The following is a 21,923-nucleotide window of genomic DNA, read 5'->3' as shown; positions in this document are numbered from 1 at the left end:
AAGCTCATCTCATTCCAAGCTCCTGCCATGGGCAGGGACACCTTTCACTAGATCCAGCTGCTCTAAGCCCTGTCCAACCTGACCATGAACACCTACAGGGATGGGGCAGCTGCAATGTCTCTGGGCAATCTGTGCCAGGGCCTCACCACCCTCTGTGTAAAAAACTTCCCAACATCTGATCTAACTTTCCTCTTTTAGTTCAAAACTGTTCCCCCTTGTCCTATCACTATCTGCCCATATAAAAAGTGCCTCTCCCTCTTTTTTATAAACTACTTTTAGGTATGGGAAGGGGCTCCGAGGCCTCCCTGGAAATTTCTCCAGGCTGAACAATCCCAGCTCTCTCGGCCTGTTTCCAGAGGATCAGCTGGTGACGGGAGAGTGGCTCAGGAAAGGGCTGTGGCATGGTGGAGGAGAGGCTGCCCTGGCACCACTGAGCTCGGCCCCGGGCACAGGTGAGTGACACGATTTGCAGGTTCCTGGCTAATGTTTACTGCCAGGCTCCCATAAGCAAAACTCACTTGACCGGACTCTTGGAAGCTTTTATCTGACTGTCATCCCAGCTTAATTACAGAGAGAGTGATTGCAGCTCCTCCTCCTGAAGCGCTCAGTGAGAACAAAACCAGTTTCTGCCCAGCTCCTGCCTGCCAGCTTGTGGAGGAAAAGTTGCTTCCCATGTGTGGCTGCCCTGGCCTGGCAGCTGCTTGGTGGCACCAGCACAACCATGGAATCCTGTAATGGTTTGGGTTGGGAGGAACCTTAAAGATCATCCAGGTCCAATGCCCTGCTGTGGGCAGGGACATCTTCCTCTAGCCCAGGTTGCTCAAGATCCCATCCAACCTGGTCTGAACACTTGCAGGGATGGGGCAGCCACAGCTTCTCTGGGATGCATCCCTGGCATGACCATCCCCAGCACACCCATCCCTGGCACACAGCCTCTGGATGCTGCCTTGAACCTGCCAGGCTTTGGTGCTCCTGCACCCACCCACAGCAGTGCTGAGCCTCAGCTGAGGACTGGGCACTCCATAGGTGGGGCTGGGGCTTTTTCATACATTTCAGACAAGGAAAAGAGTGAGCAAAACTCTGTTAGACACATGTGCCTCAAGGTGCTGCTCTCTGCATATCAGGCCCTTTGCTGCTCTGTTAATGAAGCCATTAATGAAGACATCTGATGAGGCTGCAGGAGGACGGCAAACCCCACGGATGCTGGAGCAGCTCTCAGCCATGAAAGCTCTCTCTACCACCAACTGCCCCACAAAATCTCCATAAAAAACCAGACTGCTCTCCCTTCATGAGCCCAGGGCTGTCTGAACAGCACCATCCTAACCCAGGAGTGGACCTTCCATTTGACAAACAGGCTCCTTTCTCCCCATCCAACTGTTTCTTTCATGTTACAGCAGAGTCACCCCAGTCCTTGTTTTTCCTGAGGATGAATCACATCATATGAGGAGTTAAATCATCACCCAAGAGTAGCAGATTTAGCACAGAAGGCAAAATGTAATCTCTTTGAAACCAGACTCTGTATCAAAGGCCTCATTCTCTGTTTCCTTGTGGTTAAATATCTGGAACATGAAATTCATAAACAAAACAAAGTAAAAGCTAACATTTTACTTGTGCTTTAAGAAGCTTCCCCTTTCCCACTCTGCAATAGGTTCTGGTACCTGAAGCTCTCTGCTGGGCTTTGCCAGGGTTTTATCCACTGGCACTGGGGGAATCTGGCCACTGTCCCTGCACCCTCTCCTCATCCCAGCAACCCTGAATTGCCACCTGCAGCCACCAGTCTCCCTGCCAGCCTCTGCCATGTCCCTACATCATCAGCAGGGATTAAATATTAACCTGAGGAGTGATGATGCCCACATGGCAGCACCTGCCAGACCCGCTCTCTCAGTGTGCTCATGGTCATGGGGACAAAAGCCACTGGCAATGACCACAGAGAACACACTGGTGTATTTTTAACTTGTGTCCCCAGGGCAGGTTTACCAGCAGGCTGTGCTTTGCAGGATGCTCTGCAGGGCTGGCCCATGCAGGGGGTACATTTTGGGAGTGCTCCAGCTCATGGTCTCTCCTTTCCCATGCCAGCTGGGGCAGTGGTTACCAGCTGGCCAGGCTGTGGGTACCAGGGTTGCTCCCTGGCAGGTCTCTGCCATGATGTACTTTTCCCCTGTGTGTCAGATCCCAAGAAACACCAGGGCCTGGCAGATGGAGCATCCCACGGGATTACTCCGTACTGGTGGTGTGCTCAGGGAAAGCACTGTTTGTGCAGGGAAGTCCAGCGAGGGAGAAAATTACCTCCTACTCAAAAAAAGAGACTTCTGCTGTGATTAGGAGGGGTGGGTAGGAAGCTCTCTCTGGGTTCCCTAATCCACACAGACAGATGTAAAGCAGGAGGCAGTTTTGGATTGGGCAGGTTGTAACCCCTCTCCAGGGATGCCTCAGCCAGGACGAAGCCTTCAGCCTCTCCATGGGTCTGCTCCCACCTCCAAGACAGACGGGGCTGGATTCTCCTCCCTCTTCACACAGCACACAGGAGGGGAGAAGCTGGGGGAGGCACCGTGGAGGTCACAGGGAGCAGCAGCAGAGGTGGGCAGGCTCAGTGACCCGTCCCTCACTCACCATCCCATCGACGGCGTGATCTGCCCCACTCCTCCGGGGGGCAGGGGGTAGAAACCAGGGATGTCTGAGGTCTGGGAAGGACGGTGCACTCCTGCAAGAAGGGAGAAGGAGAGGAGTTGAACATGGCACTGCACTCCCTGGGTGACCCAGCTCACTCCCAACCCCCTGGCTGCTCCTTCTCTGGACACTTGTGGACAGCCCCATGAAATAACCATCTGCAAGTGGCAGAGTGGTGTTCCCTGTGCTTCTCTCTGTGGGGATGTGGTGGGTCATCCACATTGCTGCAAAATCACAGACATAAGGGAAGTGGAGGAGACATCTTGCTCTTGCACAAGCATCACAGCTGCTCCATGCCACCCTGAGGCCAAGGAGCACTGTGCTTTGGTAAGGATTTGGCTGACTCCAGGCATCCCTCTGCCTTTCCCAGAGAGCCCACTCAGGTGCTCCGTGGATGGTCAAAGCCATTCCTGTGCTCCCTCTCCATCAGTCATCTGCAGGACCTCCCGTGAGCAGGCAGTGGGGATGTTCCAGCAGGCATCACTTCCAACTTAATTTTAAGCAATTTGAGTTCAAAACAATTGTTCTGCAGCTTCTGTGGGTGCCAAGGAGCTATGGAGGTGGGTATGGTGCCAGCTGGGAATTCACCCTTTGCATGGGGAATCCCTGTGTGATCTTCAAAGCCTCTGGCACAGCAGCATGGCCAGGGGACAGGGCTGCAGCACTGCTCCCTTCCTAACTGGGCTGGAAAACATCCTGTGCTGCCTGGGGCTGAGGGTGGGACTCAGACAACCACGGTGCTGCTGGCAAAACCAGCCCCCAGCTGACCCCTGGACTGGGAAACTGGAGGGTGCTGGGGCTGAGCTCTGATAGAAGCCTGGTGTAGTGACGGCTGCTATTGAGCCTCAGACAAAAACTGGGAACAGGGATTATCCAGGGCCCATCCTGGGTGATAAACACATGGACTAAATTGGTTAGAGTTGCAAGCAGTTGCAACTGGACTTTCCTCCTAGGTGTTTGAATGATCCCTTATTAATTAGGAATGATACCAAGTGCATTTTATTAAGAGTCAGCTAAAATAAATATATAACTGGCCTGACAGGAATCTTTAACCTAGTACAAGATTTCCTTCAGGTGGGATTCAGTGGCCCATGGAGGGTCACACAAAACCAGGCCCGCCCAAGGCAGCTGATAGAACATCCTCAGATCTGCACCCCCAACAACAGGAGTTGCATAAGCCAGAGCACAAGTTATTCTTGCTGGCCCAGTGGTTGGGCCACCAGCCACTGACTCAGAATTCCTGCTCGTATTTCCTGGTCTGTGTGTCCTTGGGCTACTGTGAGAAACTTTAAAGGGATGCTGGGAGAATGAGTATGAGAGTGCCTCTCAAGCACTTACACTGGGTGATAGTGGGAGCTGTTCCAGTGATGAAAACACAGATGGGGCACATCCAGGATGAACACTGAGAAAACCCTCACCCCAGCAGTGTAGGCATGGGGCATGTGTGATCACAGCTGCACCACAAAGGCAGGACCCAGCTGAGCATTATGGGCTGAACCTTTCCTTGAATTGCACAAGGTGGATCTCTGGGACAAACAGACTCCCTGTGTCTGTAGAAGCACAGGCTAAATGGGAATGTGGACAGTGCCTGCACTGAGGGCCAGGTGGGCAGCCCAAGGACAGTGTCCTGGAATGACTGACCCACCACTGCAGAGCTGAATGCTCAGGGACTGCTCCAGTGCTAGCTGTAGCCTTCACAGAGGGATACAACCAGCCCTGCCCTAGGGTGAGCTGCTCTTGTACCACTTAAGGTTTCCCAGGCTGACAGTGAGTGCCAGGAGGCAGCTCCTAGAGGGGCAGAGCTCTGCCACGTGCAGTAAAGGCAGCAAGGGGGCAGGTGTGTTGGGCTGCCTTCCTGCACACTTTCTCTCAGACCCAACTCATTTTAATAGGTTCATTTTGTTAACTGTTTCTACTTTTCTGCTGAGTTTATTATGCTCCGATGGCTGCAAGCAGTGTGCTGCCTGGAAGACACCCAGGATGTGCCTGGGTATCCCTTACACCAGACCTAAACCCAACCATCAGCACCCCTGATGACTCCAGAGTGTGGCCTCTAGGTTCAGACCAGGGATTATTCAGTGGGTCCTCCAGCCAAGGGCATCCTCAATAACCCACTGTTTTATCAGTGATGTTAATTTGGTGAAGCTGATGCCTCTGGGACCGTTTGGATCACTCCTGGGGGGAGGCCTTTGCCCAAATCACAACAGTTGGTTTTGTGCCTCAGTTTTGGCACTCTCCTCCTTCCTGAATGCAGTTTGACACAAAACTGTCAGTTTTTTTTTTTGCTTTCCCATGAAATCAAGCCCAGGTTTGTGTAAAAATCTGGGTAATCTGAACAGATGTTCTGCACTAAGATAAGGTTAAGAAAAGTTTGATTTTACACTCAGTTTGCCAGGAACCCATGAAGAATGATGGAATGATGGACTGGGGTGAATTCCTCAATACATACTTGTATTTACAGTTTATTTCAGAGGGTTTAACCTCAACATACTGTACTTTCCCCTACAGCCTCATGAGCCAATTGACACAGCCTGGGCTCACACAGGAACACAAAAAGCCAAACCAGGTGACAACCACATAACATGTGGCTACGGGGACACACATGTCACAGTCCAGTCAACTATCAGACACCAATCCCATTTAGTCAAAATATTTCCTGTTTCAAGCATTTATTTTCTCAAAATGACAACCTGACAACAGTTTGGGTATGAGTCAAAGGAAAGATTACTTTCCATTTTCTGGTTGACTCTTGTGCATTATTGTGCAGGCTCTGGTGTGGTCTCAAGGTGCAGGACAGCTTGTACAGAGAACTAAGCACACTCCATCAGCAAGGCTGGCACTTTTGGTACCAAACTGCTCACTGTCAGATCGCAAACGTTGCCAATAAACTAAAAATAACCTCCTCCTGCTAAGCTGACCAAAGGTGCTGATTTTTCTAATTGATTTGGGAGCAGGAGGGTGCCCCCCTCCCAGCACAGAGGTCCCAGTGGTGGTCTTACCTTGTTTCTGGTTGATGTCAGCAGGCAGGTGGGGGGAGTGGGAGCCGTGGCTGAAGTGCTCGTTGCTGTAGGGGATGAGCGGGGTGAGTGGGTGCACTCCGTGCGATGGCTGCACCACGGGAACTTTGTTGGACTGCAAGACACAACCATGAACAAGACTCAGGAGTCATCAGGATCCACCAGCAAGGACAGCCAGTGCCCTCTGCAGTCCTGCTGTTGCCAGCAAGGCTGGGGATAACTAAAAACACTACACAAACACTAAGCAAATTACTAAACAAACACTGCAGCATCCTGCAAAAAAACCCAAAACCCAATCCATAAACTGAGTAGGGAAAAAGCTGGAGATGATTTCTTGGATAAGTGGAAAACAGATCAAACAGCTTGAAGTTTTCGAAGTTCAGAACTTTTTTTCCATTCAATTCTAGTATCTTTTACTCCAGGATGAATGCTCCAAGTAACCCAATGCAAAGCTCTTGTTCTCTGTCCTAGACTACCACAGGGTCTAAATCTGGACTTTCACAGTGAATCCTTCATATTAACTGTGGAAGTCATGTTTGGGCTTTCTTAATTAGGGCTGTCATGCAAGGACAGACACAGGATCACAGAATCATTTAGGTTGGAAAACACTTTATAAAGATCATCAGGTCCAGCCATTAACCCAGCACTGCCAAGGGCACCATTAAACATCGAGGGTAATGTCTTTGAAAACAGGACATGGTCACTAGTTAGCTCTTGGGCTGAAATCCCTGTTGGACTAGCTCCAGTGCTGGAGAAGGACCAGAGGGAGCTGAGGTAATGCTGGAGATAAAAAAAACCCAGGAAAAGTAAGCAAATAAAAATCTGTCTCCTCTTGTAGCTGCTCCTGGTTACGTGCAGCACTCTGTCAGAGCCCAACACCTTGGAAAATGCCCTTTTTGGTGAACACAACAGGAAGTCCTCCTGTGTGTTGGAGCAGAGGAGGGGAAGCTGTTTGGAAGAGCTGCACAGCAGCAAGGAGCACACACAGACACACTCACACACTCTGCCATCTATGCAGCCTCCTCGCCTCGAGCGTCTCGTGCTGTTCCCTACATGCCCAGTTTCGCCCATGGCTGCCTTTAAATCCAAACTGACTTCATCCTGGTGGTGGAATGTTAGGATTTGTCCCAGATAAATCCACAAAAGAAACCAGGACTAACAGCACTCCAGAACAGGGTCAGTTTGGGAATCAAGCAGGACAGACAGCTCTCCAGGGCCTACGAGCTGGGCATGCCAGACAGTTTTCAGCAGTCTCATTGGGATGTCTACAGATGATTTGCTGTGTGACTTTTGACAAGTCATTTAGGATCTCTGGACTCAATTCACTGGTGCCTTCCACTTTGGTAATGATTTTGCTCAGGCAGAATGAGCACAAAGCTCTGGCTGGCTTTGGTGAGGGAGGCACAGAAACACACAGTGGCTCTGATCAACCTGTCCTGGACACATCCCAGCTGCTCCAAGTGAACTGGGAGCCCTGGGCAAGTCCTGTGTTTTGCATCCCTGTTCTGAGGAGGAAACCCATGAAGCGGAAAAGAAAACAGACCGATGGAGACGCTGCTTTACATCTGCCTTTCCCACAAAGGTTTGCTCATGCAAATAAAAACCAAGAGGCACGCAGGTTTGCATTTGAGAATGAATGAAAACCCTAATTCCTGGTGCTTAACAGGTGTAGGTTTACTGCATACAGTGGGGTACTGGGAATGTAATCCCCCTTCCCAGCACAAACTGGTGTGGCACAGGCATTCCTGTCCTGCAGCAGGGCCACGGGTTATGTGGTTTTCCCATCAAGAGCAGCACTGGGCTGGTTCCTGCTTAGTTAAACACATGTTTGGAGCTCTGAGCTCTTTCTATTCTCAGCCATGAAATGAGATGAAGAAGAGCTTTTCAGTGATATTTCTAAAATTAGCTACGGTTTAGCTTATTTAAGAGCCACAAAGCCTAAATGAGGGATATGCAGTTCTACGTGTACATTCTAACATGACACTGGAGCAGAACAATCTCAATGCTGAGCTGCTTTGAAAACCTCAACTCAAGCATTTTTTCTCTTCAAAGTAGGGCAGATCTTTCTTTCCCATTTGCCTCATGTCTGATCCAAAGCACAGCACCATTCAGCAGCCAGCCTCGCTGTCTGATGACTGTGAACAACTTTCAGAGCAATGGCAGGAGACAGGGGATTGGAAGAAGATGATTTTTAAGGTCCCTTCCAACCCAAACCATTCTGAGATTCAAAGGTTCCAACCCAAACCATTCTGAAATTCAAAGGTTCAGCAAGTCTTGTTGTACCTGATGGTACAACAAGACTTGCAGCTCAATTATTCAGTTTTTCCATCAGTTCAGATGGAAAACAACATGCTGCACCAGTAAGAAGAGCTGCCTTCCCAATGATCCTTCTACATTTCCCCCTGCCTCACTCAAAAACTTCTCTACTCTGTAAAGCCATAAAGAGCTGGTAGGGAAGGATGGCCAGCAAGGAGACAAAAATTTCTGCAAGGGGCTATTTATCCCCCTACCCATTTCTTCCATTAGGGAGTTTGTTACAGGAACCCATCTCCCAAGATTAAGGGAAGAAGGAAATGCTGCAAAAAAATGGAGAAATAGAGAAAAATTCCATGTTGATCCTGATTCAAAGGCTGCAGCTGCCAATGGTTGTGGCCCATGGCCATGACTGCAGCTCCTGGTCTTCCCCAGCTGCACTATGAAACCATACCTGGCTTATAGAAATCCATATGCCAGAGAAATGGGATCAATTCCCCATTTTTTTTCAAGGTCTAGACTGTGTTCCTGCAAATCAGCTGCAGCACATGAACCTTGAAGAGGCTTTTCAAAGGCAGGACTTAGCAACTGACAATGTTTTATGCCATAAAGTTGCCCTGATGTAAATGTTTTGTCCCAGGAGGATTGACTTGACACAGGGCAGTGGTTTGGTGTTCCCTCAGAAGGCCCCCTGGGAGGACAGTGGGTGCTGCTGCTCAGGACATCACAGGGGCTGTGCTGTGGTTTGGTAAAGCATCTCATTTTGTCTCCTGGGTTTCAACACAGCCCAGAGCTGCAGTGACAGAGCTGCTCACTACCCAACCACCAAAAATAACGCTGCTGGTGCCAAACATCATGGCCCCAACACCAATGTGTCACCTCCTGTCCTTCAGCAGCCGTGGGGGGACCTGAAGGGGCTCCAAGGACAGCCTTGCCTCACCTCTTCCAGCACAGCCTTTTGAGAACAGGTTGGGGAATGAGCTGTGCAGCCATGACCTCATGCAGAAATGAGGAGACACATTTACAGCGACTGCAGAACGGCATTTCCAGAGGGGATGGAGCAGCAGGATGGGGTTTGCAAGCCTGGAAGGCTTTTACCCCACTCTCAAATTTGCTGAATTGCAGCTCTGGTGAGTGCCCAGCTCCCATGTGAGCACTGCTCCCCCTCCCCTGTGTGTTGGGCCAGGCACTGATGCTGCAGTGCACCCCCTCCCAGCACCAGCCATCCCATCAATCCCCCTGAAAATGACTGAAAAACCCAATGCTGTGAGGGAAGAAGATCCCTCCTTGAAGCCAAGATGTGACTTTAATAACCAGAGGTAATTGGAGGAACAAAGAGAAAAGACAGTAGCATTAATTATTAAGAAAGATTAATTGTTGGCAAGGCAAAATTAGATGACCCCAGTCAGAGATGGGTGTGAGAAGAGAAGAATCACACAGAGAAGCCTGGGTGTGTGATTGTGATGGGATCTCAAGGCCAGACAGAAAGCTCTCTGTCCTCTGAGCACATGCAAACCCAGTGGATCTTGCATATGAGGATCACCCTCACCACTGGAGTTTCAGTGTATTTGGGGTCCAAGGAGCCTGATCAGACTCAACATCCTTTGCCTTTGCTCCTATTCTCCGTCACAGATGCTCTGGCTGCAGGAAGCAGTGGGGTTATACAAGATGCTGGGATGCTGCTGGTTGATCAGAACTATAAATTATTTTAATCAAAATGTGGGGTTTTCACTAGAGAATGGTATGAGATTATAATCAACCATTTTCTGGAAAGCACCTTGTGTTAGCAAGTATTTTAATTAATGTTTTAAAGACTTATCTATTTAGTCATGACAGGCTAAAAATGAGTAGTTTTACTTTGCTGGTTTGATGGAGGATTTTTTGTTAAACTTTAAAGCTAACCTTAGAAAAATGTAGCACAGAAGGCCAAAAGTCAAAATTTGAGTGAAATGATCAAGCTGAAAAATTTCCATCGCTGGTAAAACTCTCTGAGTTTTTAACTCTGAAAATATTCTAGAAAAAAAAAAGAATTTTTTTCCTGCTTGGATCAGTTTAGGAAAAGAAGCAAATGAAAAAAAAGGAGGATGTTTTGTAACCTGTGAAAAGTATTCCTTGCTACAACTGAACACAGCTATTAAAAGCAGAAGTGGTCACACCACACTGCCTGGGGGCTGCTGAGGATCCCAACATCCCACCAGTGCTGGGCTCCACTGCTGCTTTTACAGATGGGAATGACTTTAATTAATTTTCTGGTAGAAGACAATTCAGAACTAAAATAAAGTAGTTTAACTCTACTGTCCCTTCCAATAGTGAAAAATGTTAAATTTCATGCTGTTAAATTTCCCTTGGGGATGTAACTTCAGGGTGTGCTGTGCTCCCCATGGAGGATACCAGGGTGCTGCCTGCCTTGCACAAACCGCAGCTCCCAGAACATCAGCCAACATCCCAAGAGCTCAAACTGCTGGAAAACCCTGCACTGGGGGGCCACTGTCCATCATGGGTGCACAGGAGCCTGCAGGGAGAGGAAGGTCCCATCACCCCTCTGTGACCCTTGGAGCTGGTGGCCCCATCCATGACCCTGAGGAGGGGCTGGAGCAGGCTGCAGGGAGCAGGAGCTGGTGGATCCATGACCCTGGCTGTGCTGAGAAAGGCTGGAGCAGGCTGCAGGGAGCAGGAGCAGCAGGAGCAGCAGGAGCAGCAGGAGCTGGTGGCCAGGGCGAGCGCTGTGGTTTCCAGCCTCGCTGGGGAGCCGAGCCGCAGTCAGGTGAAATTACTCACATCACTTTCAAATTTTCCCACGTTGCCAGCCCCAAAGAAAGAGAAATGAAGAGCTGTGGGCCAGCCCAGCAGTGGCCTGTGTGTAGCAAAGGGCCTGGCCAAGGGAAGGGAGCTGGGGCTGGCAGCTGTGCCATGCTGGTGGCCATCACCACCATGCTAGAGCAGGGTTTTGGCAGTCCCAGAGCCCTGTGTCACTGGCTGAGCTGTGTGTCTGGCTGCTGGGAGCATCCCCCAAGGCTGTTCTCAGCTCAGATGTCAGGCTGAGCTCTGAGCAGGTCCCTGTGCTCCCCTGCCCTGCGTGGGTGCCTGGGTGCAGCACAGGAGCTGCAGGCTGCAGTCCAGCCCCGAGTTGCCCCATCCGTGTTTGCTTTGACATCACTTCTCAGAGAGAGTGAGATGAGTCGATGTGCTGGCTGTGAAAAACAAAACCTACCAAGGTTTGCTGCTGCTGATTCAATGAGGAATTAATTCCTCTTCACTGCAAAATTAGTCATCATGCCACAGAAAGAGGTATAAGGTCAGGCTGCACAAGCATGCACTGCTGCTGGGGAAGCTACCTGTGACCAGGGGCACTGTGCCTTTTGCTCTTTATCCTCCAATCAATCCAAATTAGCAAATCATCAGGGATATATCAGGGACATGAGTCCAGCTTGGATGAGGCCCTGGGCAGCCTGGTCTAGTGGAAGGTGTCTCTGCCCATGGCAGGTGGGTTAGAACTGGATGATCTCTACGGTTGCTTCCAACCCAAACCACTCTGTGACTGATGATTAAGGACATTATTATGCACATCCACAGCATCAGATGCCAGGAGGACTCCCAGGGAAATGCTCTCACCTGGGGCACTGGGGACCCAAGCCCATGACTCAAAGCCAGCTCTGCAGACTCTAAGTTCTGGTAACACCTCCCAGCTCAGAGCCCCAGACTGCGTCAGGAGACACCTTGGCCCCTCGTTTCCCCATGGTGCTACAGCAGGAGAGGCTGTGATGAAAAATCCCCCCAGGACCCACAGCAGGCCATTGGTGGCACTGGCTGTGATGAAGGATCCCTCAGGACCCACTGCAGGCCATTGGTGGCACTGGCTGCGATGAAGGATCCGCTCAGGACCCACTGCAGGCCATTGGTGGCACTGGCTGCGATGAAGGATCCGCTCAGGACCCACTGCAGGCCATTGGTGGCACTGGCTGCGATGAAGGATCCGCTCAGGACCCACTGCAGGCCATTGGTGGCACTGGCTGCGATGAAGGATCCGCTCAGGACCCACTGCAGGCCATTGGTGGCACTGGCTGCGATGAAGGATCCGCTCAGGACCCACTGCAGGCCATTGGTGGCACTGGCTGCGATGAAGGATCCGCTCAGGACCCACTGCAGGCCATTGGTGGCACTGGCTGCGATGAAGGATCCGCTCAGGACCCACTGCAGGCCATTGGTGGCACTGGCTGCGATGAAGGATCCGCTCAGGACCCACTGCAGGCCATTGGTGGCACTGGCTGCGATGAAGGATCCGCTCAGGACCCACTGCAGGCCATTGGTGGCACTGGCTGCGATGAAGGATCCGCTCAGGACCCACTGCAGGCCATTGGTGGCACTGGCTGCGATGAAGGATCCGCTCAGGAGCCACTGCAGGCCGTTTGTGGCACTGGCTGCACGCGCCGGGCCCGGACCCCTCACAGCCCGCAGGCAAAGGCAGCACTGACTCATTTCTCAGCTCAGCACACTTTTTTCTCTTTTCTCACTTTTGCTGCAGTCCCAGCGCCCCAGCCCGCTGCCGCAGAGGAAACAGGGAAAGTTAAAGCCACCCATGCTCAGGCACTGCCCTCACCCAGCCCTGCACCCCTCCAGCAGAGACAAATTTTGGCTGCAGCAGCAGCAGCAGCAGCAGCAGCAGCAGCAGCAGCAGCACCACAGCATCTTCCTGGCCACTGCCTAGGTCAACCAGCATGGCTGTGGCACAGAGAGCTGAATCTGGTTCTTACTCTCAGCACAACCAAGGGCTCCTCCACAGACCCCATCCCCACTGCCCTGTGCGCCCCACCTCTGGCTGGCCCTGACATGCTTATGAGCAGTCAGATGGAGAGGAAAGGAATAATTTCCAGTTATTAATTCTTGCATCAATTCTGCACATGAATTGCAACAAGGAGCTGGTTGGTTTAAGAGACATATCACACATACAGGCAAATGCTGTCTTGGCTCAGGTTTTTATCCAAACATTGCCCTCACTCTGGTTTTCACCCCTGCACTCTACATTTTGTGGTTGATGGAGCATTAATTCTCTCAATTCTTCCCTTTCTCCCTGATTTCTTTCAGTTTCTTCAAAATCCCTCTCTGCTTTGTAAATGGTGATGAGGCTCCTGGGTAGCCCTGATCTTCTTTGCACATTCCAGGGGATGTGCTTGCCTCAGTGGCCAAACTCAGCTCCCTTGATCCTGATTCCCCTGTGAGTGGGATGTGCATCAGAGAACAAATTCCCTGGCATTTCACACCTTCTGTGTCCCGGCACTCAGAGGGGTGGCCAAACTCCAGACACGATGGGGACAAATCACAGAATCACAGATCAGTTTGGGTTGGAAAGGACCTTAAAGATAATACAGTTACAACTCCCTGCCATAGGCAGATAAATACCACCCACTAGCCCATGCTGCTCAGGGCCCCATCCAACCTGCCCTTCAGCACTTACAGCGATGGGGGAAATACAGGGAAAGAACTTAAGAACCTTCCAAAATTTCTCAGTGCTGCTGCTGGTTTCTGGTTTTAAGCAATAATGGTTATTATTTTTCAGTCAAACTCTGCAGGGGAAATAAGCTCAGTTTTTCACCATTTACGGGCACAGGAAGAACAGTTTCACTTCTCGAGTATTTATCTTCTAAGAGAAAGATGTAGGTGGTTCTTCCTGAAAATTTAAAAATTAAAAAAGGCATGGAAAAATAAAAATGAAAAGTCCCTCTCAGAGGTTGCTCTCTTAGGGTGACAGGGGACAAGTGTGGAGGCAGCTACACTGCATACCAGAGAGGTGGAAGCCTCAGAAAAATGAAATTTAGACATCACCACGCAATGTTTACAGTTCCATCCACCTCACTCCAGATGCCTCCTCAAATCTGCAGAAAGTGCCCTCATGCAATGCTGGCCTTGCTTGGGAAATGCTCCTGCTGTGATGTTCAAAGCATCTGCTCAGGAGGGGACAGCAACTCCCCTCCAGTCCCAGTGTGCCACTGCCACAAAAGGCAGGGGTGCCATTTGGCTTCATGGAACCAAAATGCTGGGGCAATATAACCCAGGGGCTGCACTGCAGCACCAAACCCCTGCTACTGCCCAAAAATTGCCCAACAAACAGGGCGATTTAATTCTGGGCTGCATCAACCCCCAGCTTGTTCTGAAACATCCATCCCTGGTTATTGGCTTTCTGGTGTTCTGGGCTTCACAGGAAAAAAAAAATCGCTGTCCCCATCATGCCCCATGGTTCTGAGAATTTGAATCAGAACTTGCAAACCCTGGAGTTACTGGTAACACTTGAGGCTGTGAATGCAAAGGCTCCCATTTGACCTGTGGAGGCTGATAGTATCTGACCTCCTTTATTTCACTCCACTTCTCAAAGGCAAGCAGCTGGTCCAGTACCCAGAATTAATCAGGAAAATGTCCAAGAGGGCAAGGGAAGAAAGCAAAACAAAAATATGTCACAGAGGCAAGGCTTGCCCTATGGGCAGGTTTGAGACATCATTTCTCGAAGGAGCAGGGGAGTCACTCTCCAGTGCCTGGCAAACCTCAGGGTGCAAAGGTTTGGTGAAACACTGATGGTCTGCACTGTGAGAGCCATGTTGTGATCCCTGTTGCTGCTGGTTTCAAGGATTTCCTCCTGCTTTGAAAAGCTGTTTGCAAACCTCAGTCCCATATCTGTGCTGGATCTGAACTGAGCAGGCTTTGGCATCTGGCTGTCACATCCCTAGATATTGGGAAGAAATTATTCCTTCTGAGGGTGGTGAGGCACTGGCACCAGTTTCCCAGAGAAACTGTAGCTGCCCCATATCCCAGAAATGTTCCAGGCTGGGTTGGATGGGGCTTGCAGCAACCTGGCCTAGTGGATGGTGTCCCTGCCCATGGCAGTGGAGGTGGAATGAGATGGTCTTTAAGGTCCCTTCCCACCCAAACCATTCTGTGATTCTAAGATACCTCCTCTCCAGGGATGTGCTTGCAGCAGCAGATGGAAAACCTGCACAATTTCTGGGGCCATCTGCCAGCAACAAGAACCCTCCAGGTGCCAGTGTTGTGCAGTTTTCTGGAAGCAAATGTTTGCTTACAGAATCCCTGGGCATGAGGAGAGGGGTCCTGGCTGCTGGCTGTGTTTTTCCTTTCCATTTATAACAAATACAAAACCAGCCCATGTACTTGAAAGTGTGTGGGGGAGTTTACAAAACACAACCCCTCCAAAACACTGATGTGATTTAAGACGTTTCGATTAACCAAACATCAGAAGGGTGAAACCTGCCCCTCCACATCACAGCAGTGCCAGGATGCAAGGCCACCATGGGTGACACCATCCTGCTGGTGCCACCCCTGTCACACTGAGACCGGGACAGGAGACCTATCACAGGACGTTTGCCCCTATCCATAGGCTTGGGAAGGGACAGTTGTCAGCTCTTCCAGGCAAGCACTGTAATCCCTATTTTCTTTTCACCTTTCTCCTCTCCTCTCCTCTCCTCTCTCCTCTCTCCTCTCTCCTCTCTCCTCTCTTTTTAAATCTGCTAGTCTCACAGCTCATCTTCAGGGGAGATCTCACTATCTGACAACATCACTGGCTGAAAGAAACAGACAAAGACAACAAACGCCAAGTTTCTCACACTGCCTGAAATCCCCAATTTGCTGACAATGCTGTGAAAAAATAACAGTAATAACAGGAATAATAAAACAAAAATGGTACTGTAATGCTGCTGACTTGTCCAGAGGGAACTTTCTCCCATGGCATCCATGGCCAAGGCCACACACTCACAGTGTCAGATGACACCAAGGGAAGGTGTTGTACCACATCAGAGGTGGCCATGTCCAAGCCCATGCCACAATCCAGTAACACACAAGTCAAAACAACCAGGGATGATGATATGTAAGATTATCATCCTCCTTGAGTGTGTGTTTCTCTACTCTGGTGAGATCCCTTCAAATTTATACAAGTGTCAAGCACATTTCCAACATGGATGGCCAGAAGGAATGAACCATGGCAGCTCTGAGCCTTCCCCAGGGTCTGTCCCAGACCCCTCTAGAGCATCACTCCAGCCCAGTGTGGGGACAGATGTCAGTCCCTCCCCAGCAGTGGTGCTGCCAAGCATCCCTCTCCACAGGGATCCCCAAACCCCCCTGGTGATGCTGGCACGGAGAGAGGAGAGCTGCCTGCTGCCACCCCCACATTACCCTAATCTGACTCACATTTAGCTCCCAGTTTTCAGATAAATGGCTCTGTGGGGGCCATGGAGAGAAGATAATCGCCTCTGGAGCCAAAGGGATGCTCTGTGGACACCCTGCAGCAGCGAGGCGATAGCAGCTTTCCTTGTTGCTCACTTTCAAGGGTGACATGTTTACAAAGAATGCTACAGCCGCTAATCCTGGATGATACCCTGTGTCTGCCTGGGAGAAATCCTAATTTTCTCGATAGGAGGAATTAGTTCCTTTAATGCTTAATACCCTTTTTCTCCTCTGAAAGCAAGCAAGCATTATTGTGCAGAGCGGAATAAACATTTTAATTAAAATGTGGAATTTATCTTCCAGTCAAATTCGTACAAGCCCCCGATGACACGTCAAACTCTGCTTTCCCATTTTGAATCTTCCTCTGATCTCTTAATGCGAGCAGCTGAATTAAAACCTGGGCTTGGTGGATTTGCATATAATTAGAGAGCAAGGGAAATTAATAGGGAATTGAATGGGTTTCTCCTCTGCCCATCTGATGTTTTTACCAGATTAAAAAGAGTTGATTTTTTTTAATGACTGCAAAAACATATTAAATATTATTTAACCTTTTTTTTTGTTGGGGAGAGGGAAGCAGACAGACTAAAGAAACAAACTTATACATATGATAATGAACAACTCCTATCGTGGGAAGCAAATATCATTGTAATTAGGATTAGAAAGGAATCCTAATTAATCTTGTCCTGCCACTTGACTTCTAGAAGTTCCTTAAATGTTACCTCCTATGAGATGTAAAACAAGGAGCAGTTTAAATGCTCAACAGCTAATCCTGGTAGCCTCAGCAGCACGGGGAAGAGGCTCCTGGATGAAATTTAGGATGGAGAGGTCTGACCCTGTGAGCTGGACTCAGACTGAAGGCGAGCATACAGCTTTGCTGCCTCAATCTCCTAATTGCTCACAACAAGCCAGGTAATGAGTTAGCAAACCAGGAGAGATGTGATGCACTAAGCACCACAGCAACCTCTGACTCCATACAAAGCATCCTTACAGATAGTTTTCCATTTAAAAAAAATATTGCCTATTCAGAAATACTTCTGGGGCTCATTTTCAGAACTGAAGTTCAGGTAAGGGGTGGGAATATATAAGGTAACTCTGGTGTTGTGCATCCCCACCCCATGCCTTGATTTCATCTTCACACTCATGATGATAAAGATTACCCACTGTGCTGGTAGTAAGTCATACATATTTTAACTCAGCTCTTGTCATGTGTCATCAAATCCTGTTTTTCAGGTATTGAGATTCATAGATTTAATTGCACAAGATTTTACTACAGGAGTGGATGGTCATGAGATTATTTTCCTCTTTGTGCCTCAGTATGGAAAGCAGCTTGGAGAGAGCTGGTTTCCAAACTTCAGGGCCTGGATGAAAGTCTCATTTTCCAACTACAGCCAAATACAGTAGGAGGTGCCATAATGGGAGATTATGACTTGGCCTATTAATAAATGCAGCAAACTTTTTATTTTTTATGCTAAAATAAAAATAATAAATTATTCCTGCTATGTCTAGGCTGTCTTCTCAACATATTTTTACCAAGAGTTCCCATCAGTTATTGGCTATGGCTTTATGAAAGTGACTGTCAGCAATGGCCCAGGGGTAACCTGGTTAGGTCAGATGTGAAAAATTGTCACTTCAGAACCAGAGACCACACAAAACGTTCCCAGTCTTGGATTTCATTTTAACACTGGCTAATCATACTCTCACAAGGCAGGACTGATGAAAGGCTTCACACTGAAAAAATAAGAAAGTCAAAATTTCATATGGTTTTGATGAGAAAAATAATTGATGAAACTTTTCTCTTTCAACTTGGTTTTGCTTTGAGTTTGGGGTTCATGGGAATACAAGCAGCAACAGGAGCAAACCTGTGAGGGCTTAGCAGGGTTCTAATGATGCAGTTCTTCCTGGGGAGCTTATTACCTGCCCCAGAACTGCACGGGACCAGGAATTTTAAGCCACATTATTTACTTTTCTCAGAAAATCCACAACTCTTCATAGGCTGCACCAAACTTCACCACAATTTTGCTGGGAGAAGTTTAAGTGCATGACAGAGTCCTGGTGGATGCACTCACCTTCCCAGGAGGCAGAAGACCCAGATATAAGCCACATTCATCCCAAACCTTTCTTTGTATTTTCATGCTCTGATTCTCATCTCTGGTGACATTTGGAAGAGCAATCTTCTGCTGGGCTGTCCCCCTGACCACAGAGAGGGTCCTGGGGGCCTGACCCTGACTGGGGAAAGCAGCCCCAGGGAAATGTCTGTTCCCATCACCCCAGAGTGAGCTATCCCCATTTCACAGAGGTGGAGAAGGGCAAAAATGTTAAAGTACCAACTCTGCTGGCTGAGGTCAGACTTGTTTTCCAACACAGCCTGCCCTGGGAGCTCACCCTGCCCCGAGGTCAGCCGCGACACGGCGCTCCATGGAAAAGGTTTTCCAGAAAAGTTAAACAAAGCAGAACTGAGCAAACAGAAGGGTGTGTACAGAGTCAGTCCCACGGGAGGCAGGGACCAGGGTGGCTGATATGCAAGCAGCTGCTGTGTCCCAGCACATCCCAGTACGTCACAGGTGCCAGGTCTGCCTGCACCAGCAGCCCCCACTGATGCCACCACAGTGCCACCAAAATGCCAGCTGCTTCCATGAAATGCAAACAGATCCACAACTGCCCCAGCATTTACACACAGATGAAAAGAAAAAGAAAAAAAATTCAAGAAGAAGGAAGAATGGATGATTAACATGAAGCTTCTGGCATAGGTTTTTTTCCCAACCAGATAATTAACTAACTCAACCCAGCACCAGAGATCAGCTATTTAACTGCAGGTCATTTTGTAACACAGATTTTTATTTTTTTTAACTTACTTGTCATGGTCTCTGATCTATTACAGTAACTGACAGCTGTATTTGCTGAATGATGGAACAGAGATTACAGAGAACATTGATTATACTAAAAACCCCCAAAACATCTACCACACCTGTATGCATACAACCTCCACGTGCCCATAGTGACATTTTTAAGCTTAGGTATTATGTAGAGCTTGAGCAGGAAGTCCATGTGTCCCACATCTGCTTTTGAAAGAATCTGGGAATGAAAAACTTCACTTGCCACCAGGGCAATGATACACAGGCAAAAGAGTCCTTCCTTCAGGACACTGTCACATGATTAAATCCTATATTAGTATTGCATTTTTTATAGTAAAAGTTCTTTTCATTACCCATGGATTGTACATTTGCTGAAAAAAACAATTAAAACACTATTGCCATTGGGTTAGGATTTACATTCTTCCCAGTGAAGTTTGCAATTAAAAAATAAGCCCATCTATCTTCTGGCCATCATCTAAGCTCCTTAGAATGCAAAAGGTAAAAATCCTATGGATTACAGAGAATTACACTTTTTTATAACTCTCAGTTTTAAGTGAGGTGCTACACAGATAAAGAAATTTCTTCTTAAAACACATGCTTAATATAACATCTTCCCTTTAATTCTCTGGCTGGCTCTCTCCTCTATTTCAGGACATAAAGCAACTTGGGACTTTCTGAAGAAATAAATCCCCAGGCTGAGCCAAAACCCAGCTGATGGGATTCATCAGGAAACACCATCTCAGAACAGGTGACTCTGTGTGTCCCCAGCTGAAGTGTTTGGGGCACCTCCAAACACTTTTAGCAAAAGATTAACAACTTAGATTCATGGAACTGAAAATAAGATACAGCCTGTGCCAAAGTCAATGAAGTTTCCCCACTGATTTATCTCATCTAAGGCCAAGAACACAACATTATCTCCAGTGCTGGCAGGTGCTCATTCGGGTCTTGAATCACAGAATCTTTTAGGTTGGAAAAGCCTCCTAAGATCATCGAGTCCAAATGTTAACCCAGCACTGCCAAGGCCACCACTAAACCATGTCCCCAAGTGCTACATTTACATGTTAAATCCCTCCAGGGATGGTGGCTCCACCCTGAGTGCCTTGGGCAGCCTCTTCCAGGGTTTGACAACCATTTTTCCCCAATATTAAATCTAAACCTTCCCTGCCACAACTTGAGGCTGCTGCCTCTTGTCCTATCACTTGTTTATTGGGAGAAGAGCTGGATCCCTACCTGACTCCACGCTCCTGTCAAGGAGCTGTAGAATGCAAGAAGGTGTCTCCTTTTGTCCAGGATCAGTCCCCTAGCCCCTCATCACACTTGTGCTCTAGACCCTTGCCCACTCCACTGCCCTCCTCTGCAAACTCTCCAGCATCTCAATGTCTGTCTTGGAGTGAGGGCCCCAAACTCAACACAAAACAGAATCTGACGTGCAGCCTTGTCAGTGACTGTAGAAAAGCCGGAATTTCCCACAGACTGTAGAAGTATGAAGAGCCAGAGTTTCCCACAAGCTAAATACTTGTTCATTGTGCTGCGAGGAGACTGGCCATAAAACCCTGCCTTTAGTCCATCTCTCTTATCATCATATCCATCTGCCTTGGCTTGGCTGTCTTTTATGTGTACACAGCTATATTTGGATCAGTAGTTTAACAGAAATTGCATTTCTTAACTATAAAGTGTATTTTAGGGTAGAGTCTTGTTATCTCCTGAATCTGAAAAAGATGGAGCTCAGCAGACTCAGTTCTGCTTGTGGTCTTCACCAAGCAAACAGTAAATATTGTTTGTAACAGGAAAATTTATATAAAGTATTTCTATAGATTTGATGCAATGGCATAATAATAACTACCAGTGACTGACCAAGGTCTTACAGGCAGCTCAGGCATTTTCTCTGCCTGTTTGCTGGCTGACCCCGGAGAAAGAAGGGGAGTGGGGAAATTACTCAGATACAGAGGCTAATGAGCATTTTTCATTATTTTGTCTTTATGACAGCAAAGTTTGCCACTGATTTCAAGAGGAGCATTGTCTGCCACTCTGTAGCTACTAGCACAGAAATCTGTGAGCATGAAAAACTTAGGTTAGCAAGGGCATAAATATGTGCACACACACGAACGTCCAGGCAAACACGTGCCCAAACATGCATGCCAAGGCTCTCCTGCACCAAGCAATCACAGAATCAAAGGATCTTGGGATAGTTTGGGTGGGAAGGCACCTCAAAGCTCACCCAGTTTCAACCTCTCCTCAGAGAGCCCAGCATGGGAGGCAGCACTGGAGCATGGGGCAGATCAGCCCTCCTCATTAATCCTCAGGCTCATTAGGTTATCAGGACCCAACTACTCCCACTAAACAAAATCCACATGCATGTTCCATTTAAAAAAAAGTATTAGTATTTTAAATTACTATAATTTGTGCTTGGGACTAATAAATCTTAATTATTCAGCAGAAAACAAATTGTAGTGTGGGATTTAATTCCTCATGTCTATCTACTACAAATGAGCTACCAGTGATCTAAGAATGAGCTACCTGGCAATCAGCAATTACATGATTTATTTTTTTATTTTCATTCTCCACTGGGTATTATTTGAATACCTGCAGTGCCTCTGTTCTCACCTGACAGGTACCACGCTGTGCTGGCTGCAATGACATCTGCTGGTGGCTATAAACCTTCTCAGCTGGCCTAGGTGACTTTATTCACCATAATAAAAGAAGCAGCTTTGTGCTCCTGCATTTTTGGTTTTGTTATGGAATTTTTTCCTCCAACTCAGTACAGAGCTATGGAACAGTATTTAGGTGAAAAGGAGTAATTCTGCTACATCTGAGCAAACTCAAGAGGTAAAACCCACCCCAGCAGCCCATGGAGCTGCTCTGCAAGTCTCAGTGGTTTCTCCAAAAATCCCATGTGCCATGGGTAAAAAAG

The 21,923-nt window shown here is 48.4% G+C and overlaps 1 protein-coding gene across 1 annotated transcript in view; it reads right to left on the bottom strand.

The window, feature by feature from the left end:
* TCF7 (transcription factor 7) overlaps positions 1 to 21,923 on the bottom strand; it is a 134,393-nt gene that overhangs the window by 9,842 nt on the left and 102,628 nt on the right. Inside the window, exons 4-5 of the mRNA XM_031055188.1 lie at positions 5,667 to 5,799; positions 2,611 to 2,701 (exon numbers count right to left, since the gene is read on the bottom strand). Of these exons, the coding sequence (XP_030911048.1) occupies positions 2,611 to 2,701; positions 5,667 to 5,799 (224 nt within the window). The remainder of the gene's footprint in view (positions 1 to 2,610; positions 2,702 to 5,666; positions 5,800 to 21,923) is intronic.

The sequence above is a fragment of the Geospiza fortis genome, unplaced genomic scaffold, assembly GCF_000277835.1.
Source record: "Geospiza fortis unplaced genomic scaffold, GeoFor_1.0 scaffold55, whole genome shotgun sequence".
Classification (NCBI taxonomy): domain Eukaryota; kingdom Metazoa; phylum Chordata; class Aves; order Passeriformes; family Thraupidae; genus Geospiza; species Geospiza fortis.
Note: the sequence above shows the minus strand (reverse complement) of the source record. Positions and strands in the feature narration are given on the sequence as shown.